We start from the raw sequence: 11,029 nt of genomic DNA, 5'->3' as shown, positions 1-11,029 counted from the left end.
GATGGCCCCGCGATGTCCAGACTATTAGCCGTCTACTAACTTATAGTCTGTTCATTTGGTTGAATATCAACTGAATCAGCCATCTGATTAGATGTGTTGATCCTATTGACCGTAACTTCATCATCACTATCAGATTGAAGAGTAACTACCTCCAATATGTTAGCGACTTCAATGACTTCATTATAATTGCTTTCAACGAATTCATCAAAGACGATATGGAAAGATTCTTCAGCAGTTAGAATTTGTTTATTATATATTCTATAAGCTCTACTAACTAAAGAATAGCATAACATAATTCCAGCATCTGCCTTAACATCAAAAGTAGTCAAATGATGTTTAATGTCGTTATTATAAAACACTTACATCCAAATATACTAAAATATAAAACTTTAGAACTCTTCCATAAAATATTTCGTAAGGTGTTTTATTAAAACATTTATTAATCATTGATCTATTTTGAGTATATCATGCTGTGTTTATAGCCTATACCCAAAGTCTTTGAGAGACACCTGATTTAGTTAGCATATATCTCACTACTTCCTTTAGTGTCTTGTTCCTCCTTTCAGCAATACCATTCTGCAGTGGAGTTCTAGCACTAGACAACTCTTGTCGAATATCAGAATCCTTAAGGAAGAAAGATAGAGTTCTGTTGGTGAGCTTAGTTCCTCTATCACTTCTAATTTTGATGATACTTAAGGATTTTTCATTTTGAAGTCTTTTAAAAATCTTAATCAAGTTTTCAGCTGTCTGATTTTAGAAACCAAAAATATAACTCAAGTAAATCTAGAGTAATCATCAATTAATACAAGGGTATATCTAGTTCCACCTAAACTAGTGACTGAGATTGGACCAAACAGATCCATGTGCAATAACTCCAAACACCTATCAGATTGTATATTCCCTTTACTTTTAAAAGTTGATCTGACCTGTTTGCCCATCTGGAAAACAGGACATACCTTGTCTTTTTAAAAAATTAGTTTTGGCATTCTAGAAACTAAATCTTTTGAACAGATGTTGTTAATAGTTTTAAAATTAAGATGGTTCAATCTCTTATGCCATAGCCAATTTTGATCATTTTTGGCTATCATGCATACATGATCGGATATCGTATTTTGCCAATTCATATTATAATAATTTCCTACTCTTCTTCCGGTCAGTAGGGTGTTGATCCTTAACAAGGCAAACATGTTTTTGAAAATCAATAGTATAACCATTGTGACACATCTGACTTATACTGTTAAGTTATAACACAAATTTTCAACAAGTAGCACGTTGTTAATGGTGAGGTTACCCTAGATAATCTTACCCTTACCAACGGTTTTATCTTTGTTGTTATCACCAAAGGTGATCTTAGGCCCAGTGAAATTCATTACTTCAGTCATCAGACGTCTGTCACCCATCATATGTCTGGAGCAGCCGCTGTTCAGATACCAGACCAACTCCTCCAAGCAGCTGACTTGATGTACCTACAAATATACATATTTACATCTTTTAGTACCCATATTTAATTGGGTCCACGGTTGACCAGTCTCTTGAGAATCCATATTTGGGTTATTTTGATGGATTTACTATTTTGTGTGATTAATAATGCGTATGAATTAGGTTTGGTAGACGTCTTCCTACCAGCAACTACTTTGTTACCTTTAGAGGATATTTTTTATCTAAAACTTCTTAACTTTTTGTCAAATTTTGGTTTGCCAGACTTGCTGGCTTCCCTCTTCTTGGGCTTCAGCCAGCTCTCAGTTGGCTTCACGTATTTAACCTCATCCTTTAAAGTTATATCTTCACATCTTGGATCAATTCATTTTTCAGTTTAATATCCCCTAACAAAGGTTATAGTCTTAAGCTTGTCTTTCACCGGGTTTAACTTTTTATTGGCCTTATCTGGGTTGTCATGGTCAAATTCTAAACTAGATTTCCATTCGGCAGGCCTCAACAGACTGATCTTCTGTCTAACTGCATCCAAGATTTCATCTAGGAACTGACCACATAAGTTAAACATTTGTTTTTAGACGAAATAATTTGAATCTTTTCCTTGAGCTTCTCATTCTCAGATGAGAGCTCAGCCATTTTAATTTCAAAATCTCTCGGTTCATATGCTTGAGATGAAGAGGTGTTATCAATTTTATTTTTCAAATTAATCTCATTAAAAAAGTCTGACTTCTTCTTGCACTCAATGACCATGTCATTGAGTGCAGCAGTTAAGTCATCTATTGTGAATTCTTCTGAGGAGAAGTCAAATACCTTAGATTCATCGTCTATCATGAAGCATGTGACGACTTCATCATCAATATAGCTTGATGATGAGTCGTTCGAATCTTTGTCGGCCTATTTTCCCTTGCTTTCAGAAGCCATAAGAGCCTTCTACTCTTTTTTCTTATCATCCTTATTTTGGTCATCCCGCTTCGGCTTTCTACATTCAGCCTTGATGTGTCCTAGTTTATCACAATTAAAACACTTCAAGTTAGCCTTGTAATCACTCTTATTATTATTATTATTATTATTATTTGAAGAGCTTAAGTTAGGATGAGTCTTCTTCATGGATTTTCCAATTTTCTTCACGAAAAGAGCCATGGTATCACTGCTGATCTACTTAGCAGTCTTCACAGCAATGGCGACAGGTAGCTCCTCAACAGTCACTAGTGCCTTGGTTGAGATGGATGATGTGCATGGCTCCACTTCGTTCCTAGAGTTTATCTCAAACTTGTAGGCCTTTAGATCGAACTTGTAGGCCTTGTAATCACTCTTATTATTATTATTATTATTATTTGAAGAGCTTAAGTTAGGATGAGTCTTCTTCATGGATTTTCCAATTTTCTTCACGAAAAGAGCCATGGTATCGCTGCTGATCTACTTAGCAGTCTTCACAGCAATGGCGACAGGTAGCTCCTCAACAGTCACTAGTGCCTTGGTTGAGATGGATGATGTGCATGGCTCCACTTCGTTCCTAGAGTTTATCTCAAACTTGTAGGCCTTTAGATCGATGAACAGATCATGTAATTCCATCTTATTGAGGTCTTTGGATTTCCTCATGTCATCGTCTTTATATCCAATTCTTTGGGCAGAGCACGCAAACTTTTATTGCAACCTCTTTATTGTTGTACGTCTTGCCCAAATTTGAGAGATCAACGATAATCTTACTGGATCTTTCATCAAATTCAATCATTCTCTCTCCGGGACGCATTTTGATGATGTCGCATTACTGTTTGGCAACCATGAGTTTGTTTTCTTTTGTATGCTCATTGCCCTCACACAGCTGAGTTAACCTCTCCCAAATTTCTTTGGCAGTAGTGCATGTGGTGATCTTGTTAAACATATTATTGTCTAGTGTCTTGTAGAAAATGTTTTTTACCATATTGTCGAGTTTGTTTTTCCTCTTGTCTTAAGTGGTCCACTCAGACCTTAGTTTCTCCTTCATCATAAGAGTGTCATCGGGGTTAGTGGTGGAGTTGGCCTTCATTATCTTCATTAGGCCATCGGTGATGATATACCACATGTCATCATCTAAGGCAACAAAATGAGCTTGCATTCTTAACTTCCAGTAATCATAGTTTTCCTTTGAAAACATTGTAATCTTGTTGATATACATGATTTAGGAATCTCATGATGCTTGATAATAGAAAACCTGGCTCTGATACCACTTGTTAGGATCGGTGTCCACTATAGAGAGGGGGTTCTGAGTATAGTTAATAACTTTCAACTTTCAATTCGATGTTAATATTGTGAGGGATTAAGATCTGTTTATATTCTTCACAAATCTTCGCAAGCTCTTGAACAGATTCAAGTGAGGAACAACTTTCTAGATTTGATGCGTCGGGAAAACAAATACAATGAGCGAAAAGGAAATAACACACGGAGTTTTATGGATATTCGGAGATAAAACTCCTATGTCACCCCTTCTTCTGTTTCCAGAAGGTTTTCACTAGAAGACTTTGATTAGTATAGAACACTACACAAATCTAGTCAGATACACAAGACTTAACAACTGTCTATTTTTGAACTACTAGCTAACTCTCTGTTCAACTTACAATACTAAGATTTCACACAGAAAGGACAACAGATTGATTACAGAATAATCACACAATGCTCAATTCGCGCTTGAGTTTTTGAGTTAGATAATTCAAGAACTGAGCGATAGAGCGAGAGCTTCGAGATAGAGAGCGAGTCTAGAGAGATTCGTCGTTGTCCTTGGATCACCTTTTATACTAAGGACTCAGCAACGGTTGAATCTTCTTCTTTGATACGTGTCATCTATCCATTGGATGTACGCCATGTGTATGGGAAGGTACATAAGAATAAATTGGTTGGATCGTGGCATATCAGATTGTACTGGAGAATATTCGCTGGAATGTGATGTACGAGAAGGTACAAAATAAATTTGAGGAATATAGAGTACGTGGCACTTCAGCGGCTATAACTTGATAAGCAGACTGGGTAGACGGCTGATAACCGACACTGCTTATGGGCTGAGGAGAAGGGCGAATGGTTCTTCAGACGGCTGTTGAAGCAAGACGTCTGCTTGCACATTATGAAGTCAGACAACGTCTGCTCGCGCACTATTTCAACTAACAAGTCTGATTTAGTTCAGACGACGTCTGCTCGTGCACTACTTCAGACTACAAGTCTGATGTAGTTCAGACGACGTCTTCTCGCGCACTACTTCAGACCATGTCAGAAGACATACGTCTTTTAAGCTGTACTTGCGCAAAGCAATTTTTATAATTTAGTATTTATTCTCTTAAGTTTATTATTTAATTATTTTTTTAATTAATTTTCTCTTTTTTTATTTAATTTAATCAACTCGAATATTTTAATTATTGAATAACAATTTTTTTTTAAATATTCTAATCCAAAGTAGCATAAAGAAAAAGAAGTACATAAATATAAAAATTAAATATAAGAAAAACATTAAATTGGGTGCAGGGCAAAGGATTTTGAGAAAGAAAAATGTAGTCATACTCAAGAGAAGGGGAATGCTTCTTCTCAATAAACTTTTCAGATTTATAATTTTTTCTTTATCTTGTTTTAGGGCATTGACTAATATAAAGAAATATGATTGTGAATAATTCTAATTACGAGATGTGATTAAAGGACGAAAATAAGCTCAAAAATGTCAGCTTCAATGAAATGAAACTTCTCTCCCTCGCTCCTACTAGCTAGTAGCTACTAAACACTTATAGAAACCGGTCCACTCTTCAACCTAGCTTGAAATGTTCACTAGTCTCGTTCACTCTTCAACCGGTATTGCCAAATTCTCCATCATGACTTCCAATATGAACAAGCTTTTGCCAGATACGATTATTTAGAATTATTTAACCTAGCTTGGTCTTCCACACTTAAATACTCTCGCTTCTTTCTTCATCTTCACAATTCAAAACAACAAAATTCAATTCAGTTGCTTTATTTATTTATTTATTTATTTATTAAACCTTGTTAGAGATGGGTTTGAAAGGATTTGCTGAAGGCGGCATCGCTTCTGTAATTGCTGGTTGTTCCACGCACCCTCTTGATCTGATCAAGGTTCGAATGCAGCTACAGGGAGAAGGCCATGTCAAACAACTCCATTCACTCCCCCCTGCCTTTGCCTACAATTCCGTTGGTGCCGCAGCCACATTAATCTCTGCACCACCCAAGGTCGGACCCGTCTCCGTCGGGATCAAGATTTTCCAGACGGAGGGTGTCGCCGCCCTATTCTCCGGTGTCTCCGCCACCGTCCTCCGCCAGACACTCTACTCCACCACCCGGATGGGTAGTGGCGGACCCAGAAATATTTTCTGGGGGGCCAAATACATAGTAACGTAGCATTTTTTTTGCTATCAAATAAATGCATTTTTTAATTAAATTTTTACTCGATAATTATATAAAAATACTAACAAGCACAATTACTAAATTATTTTTGTCCATGAGGTACAAAAGAAGACAAAATATCTTCATTACGTTGATTATACCAATCAATCAATTCAAGAAAATTAACTTTATTTGATGAACTATTTGACTCATATGTTCTCGAAAAGGTAATCCTTGCCTCAATAAAAAGCGTGTTACATCAAACATTGTCGTTAAATGGGTGCGATAATTTATTTCTATATCACGATCATGTGTACGTAAAACGTTTCTCACGTTATGTCTTTGATATTAAAATGATTCAAATTGAACTCTAGTTTCATTATGACAACTATTTGAAGTTCTCATATGATGATTGAATCTTTCTAATGCCCTTTTCCAATTTTTGTACCCATCTCTTATAAATGTATCATCTACGTTGTCTCTATTTAAAAGCTTGAAAAGATAACACCAAAACAAAATGATGCATCTTTTGATATGTTATATTCTAACCATGTATATATATTTGATCAATAACATTAGACTCATTAGTAGGCTCATTAATTGATTGAGAAGACTCATGTTGGTCATGTGATGTAGAAGTACAAATTCGTTTATAGAACATTTCCATTATTCTATATCCTACATAAAATAAATAATTAAAAATAAATATGTGTCAACCTAGATCCCTAAATAAAATCTAACAAATACATTTATTTGTTGAAATAATATAAAACTATTTTAAAATTAAGAAATATAAATTAATATTTTACCCTTATATTTATAAATAATTTGTATTATTAATTTTATTAAAATTAATAAAAAAAAATATATATATATATAAATAAATTATAATATAAATCTAGTTTTATAATAAATAATAATATTATATGATTTTTATTATTGTATATATAACTCTTTATATTTTAACTTATATAAATAAATTTTATTTATATATTAACTAAAATTTATGTATTATTATAAATATAGTATCTTAAAAATTATTTATATATTAACTAAAATTTATGTATTATTATAAATATAGTATCTTAGAAAATATTTTTTTTTTGTATAAAATAAAATATTAATAATAATTACTTTAATAAAATTATATTTGAAATTAGAATAATATAATTATGAATTAGTTTTTTTTTTATAAAAGAAAGTGTTAGTTTATTATAAATATTAGAAAATAGTGTTGGTATAAAATAAAAATTTTATAAAAAGAAGTGTGAGGTTATTATAAAAAAATGTGAGAGTGAGGGGATTTGATCACATGACCTCTAATATAGATTTCAGCTCCAAAACCAACAGGACAAAGCTCTATTTGGAAAATGTATATATAAAATATCTTAAAAGTTTGACCCTGGTTGGGGGAGGCCCGGCCCCCCAAGGCCCCCCTTGTAGGTCCGCCACTGCGGATGGGTCTCTACGAGATCCTCAAGGAAAAATGGTCTGATTCCAGCTCCGGTTATCTCCCTCTCGGCCGGAAAATCGCCGCCGGTCTATTCGCCGGAGGGATTGGGGCAGCAGTAGGTAATCCTACAGACCTTGCAATGGTTAGGATGCAAGCCGACGGTCGACTACCGGTTTCTCAACGCCGGAACTACAAGAGTGTGTTTGATGCCATCACGCAAATGTCAAAGCAGGAGGGGATTGCTTCTCTGTGGCGTGGTTCGTCTCTTACTGTGAACCGAGCTATGATCGTCACTGCATCACAGCTTGCATCGTACGATCAAGTGAAGGAGATGATCTTACAGAATGGTGTGATGAAGGATGGACTGGGGACCCACGTGAGCGCGAGTTTTGCTGCGGGGTTTGTGGCTGCGGTGGCCTCGAACCCAATTGATGTGATCAAGACTCGGGTCATGAACATGAAAGTAGAGCCCGGAATGAGACCACCTTATAATGTGAAATATTTGTGTCTATCTAAATATTTTGTAGGTGAAAATAATGCCAAAATGAGTAAAGAAAAATAAATTTCAAACAAGCTCCTAGACTAGAAAATGGTTGGGATCCAGCACAACCGAAAATAAGAGAAATGAATTTAACAAATCGCATAGCCATCAGATGAATGCCTAAATCTAAACCAACGCACAATAGTAAGCCGCGTCGCATCGTCCGTTGTAACGAAAGGAAAGTGCTTCCGCGCATCACATGATCAACTAACCCGCACTTCAACGCTCATAGCCCAAACGCGGACGAAATGCCCAAACTCAACGGAGTGCTGATGGAATGTTGCGCCCATACGCGCGTTCACACTTTGGCTCGAAATGACGACGTTTCAGACTCAGATTGTTGTCTTCCTCGCAAAGAACAAGATGAACATCAACCGTAACTTTTAATTTTTCAAAAGTGGAACTCGACCGATACTCAACCAAATTCGATGATTTAAAGGCTGAAATGATCACCCTAACATGATGATCATTTCGCCTACGATCATAGGGACAATGATGCCTTAATTGGATTAGAATGATTAAATACAAACAAAAGTCATTATTGACATTTTGTTTGAAATTCGACCCACTTGATCATCCAACCGACCTTGGTTGTCTATAAATAGCTCTCTTCAGGCAAAACAAAAAACGATCAAAACCCCAACTCTCCAATTCAAACTTTACAGAATCCACCAATGAAATTTTCTCAAGCTTTTTAAAATTCCGAAAATTTTATGTAAGACTCTAAAGTTCATTTCTAGATCATTCTATAGTTTAATAAAGAATTCAAGAGTATTCTCCAACTCAATGTAAACTTTAATATACGTTGTATTTCGAATTACAAATTCAATTTGAAACTTTTACATTTTAGTTCAAGTAGTCTTGAATATTGCTTGATTATATGTTTTTTTTTATTTGAATTCGATTCTAAGATCATTTTAAAGTTATTTTTTTTTACTAAATTCAATTCGAACGAATTAAGTTAAATAAAAAACACACAAATTTGATTTTGAAAATTTTCAAAATCGGATTTTTGTTCTTGAGTTTTAGTTCAAGAATTACGATTTGAATAGCTTCCTAATATATTTTAAAAGATGTTAGGAATAGTTTTGGACCAATTCCGATCAGGTTCCATTATGTTTATTTAAAAACTAAAACTTTCAAAAATCTGGAAAAATTCAATTCTTGAATATGTTAAAATTGATAGCTAGTGTTCATATTTTTGGTCTTGTTTGATCCAAATATACATATGAAAACTATTGGTAAGTTTTAATCGTTAAATCAAAGCTTAAAACCAAAAAAAATGCAATTTCTGCTCAAGAACTGTTCATATCAAATTGAACCTCATCCCGATCGATTGATACATTGAGATGATGTTAAAAATGATCCTTAAGAGTGTGTTTGGTAACCCTGGAATTGACATTGGAATTGACATTGGAATTGGAGGGTCCAATTCCAATTCTTATGTTTGTTAGACACTCTAATATTAAGAATTGGAATTGGAATTAGAATTCCAATGGAATTCAATATAGTGTAATTTGATAGTTCTCAATTCCAATTTTTTTAGGCCGGAATTGTAATTTCAAATTAACACGTTTTTCATGTTTTTGACATGTTTAACACGTTTTTCACACGTTTAACACGTTTTGGCACGTTTAAAACGTCTTTGACATGTTTAACACGTTTTTAACACATTTAACATGTTTTTCACGTCCTTGACACGTTTAACACGTTTTTGACACGTTTAACATGTTTTTCACGTTTTAAACACATTTAACACGTTTTTGACATTTTTAATACGTTTTTGACACGTTTAACACGTTTTTCACATTTTGGCACATTTGACACTTTTGGCACGTTTAACAAGTTTTCACATATTTGGCACGTTCAACACGTTTTCACGTTTTTTACACATTTAACACATTTTTAACACATTTATCATATTTTTGGCACGTTTAACACGTTTTTGACACGTTTAACACACTTTTTACGTTTTTGACACGTTTAACATGTTTAATATGTTTTCACGTTTTGGCACGTTTAACAAGTTTTTCACATATTTGGCACGTTTATCACGTTTTTGACACGTTTTCATGTTTTTTAACACGTTTAAAACGTTTTTAACACATTAAACACGTTTAACACATTATTGACACGTTTCACATATTTTTTTTACGTTTTTGACATGTTTGACACATTTTTAACACATTTAACACGTTTAACACATTTTAAACACGTTCAACACATTTTTGCACATTTAACAAGTTTTTCACTTATTTGGCACGTTTAACACATTTTTGATACGTTTAACATGTTTTTACGTTTTTGACACGTTTTTAATACATTAAACACGTTTATCATATTTTTGGCACGTTTTGATATGTTTAACACATTTTTGGCACGTTTAACACGTTTGATAAATTTTGGCACATTTACCACATTTTGACATGTTTAATACGTTTTGGCCTGTTTAATACACTTGTGACATGTTTAAAACGTGTTAAATATGCCAAAAATGTGTTAAACATTCCAAAAACGTGAAAATTTGTTAAACATGTCAAAAATGTGTTAAACTTGTCAAAATATGTTAAACATACCAAAAACGTGTTAAACATGTTTAAAATATGTTAAACGTGCCAAAATATGTAAAACGTACCAAAAACGTGTTAAACGTATCATATGTGTGAAAAAATGTTAAACGTGTTAAACATGTCATATCAAAACGTGTGAAAATATGTTAAACGTATTAAAAATGTCAAAAACGTGTTAAATGTGCCAAAAACGTGAAAAACATGTGAAAAACGTGTTAAACGTGCCAAAACGTGTTAAACGTGTCAAAATGTGTAAAACATTTGAAAACATGTTAAACATTCCAAAAACGTGTTTAACGTGCCAAAAATGTGAAAAACATATTAAACATGTGAAAAACGTGTTAAACATGTCAAAAACGTGCCAAAAACGAGCAAAATGTGTTAAACTTGTCAAAACGTGTGAAAAACATGTTAAACATATTAAAAATGTCAAAAACGTGTTAAACATACTAAAAACGTGAAAAACATGTTAAATGTGTAAAAATGTGTTTTAAGTGTGAAAACGTGTTAAACATGTCAAAAACGTGTTAAACATATCAAAAACGTGTTAAACGTGTTAAACATGTCAAAAATGTGTTAAATGTGTTAAACATGTCAAAAATGTATTAAACGTGCCAAAAACGTGAAAACATATTTAAGAAGTTAACATTTTAAACCGATATTTTATTTCCCAAACAT

The 11,029-nt window shown here is 33.7% G+C and overlaps 1 protein-coding gene across 1 annotated transcript; it reads left to right on the top strand.

Moving 5' to 3' along the window:
* The first annotated feature begins 5,379 nt into the window (after positions 1–5,379).
* On the top strand, positions 5,380–7,802 carry LOC124930292 (mitochondrial uncoupling protein 5-like). The gene is made up of 2 exons (XM_047470650.1): positions 5,380–5,749; positions 7,249–7,802. The coding sequence occupies exons 1-2, from the start codon at positions 5,440–5,442 to the stop codon at positions 7,800–7,802; spliced, it is 864 nt and encodes a 287-aa protein (XP_047326606.1). The 5' UTR covers positions 5,380–5,439.
* Positions 7,803–11,029: the final 3,227 nt, after the last annotated feature.

This window comes from Impatiens glandulifera, chromosome 3 (genome assembly GCF_907164915.1).
Source record: "Impatiens glandulifera chromosome 3, dImpGla2.1, whole genome shotgun sequence".
Classification (NCBI taxonomy): Eukaryota; Viridiplantae; Streptophyta; class Magnoliopsida; order Ericales; family Balsaminaceae; genus Impatiens; species Impatiens glandulifera.
Note: the sequence above shows the minus strand (reverse complement) of the source record. Positions and strands in the feature narration are given on the sequence as shown.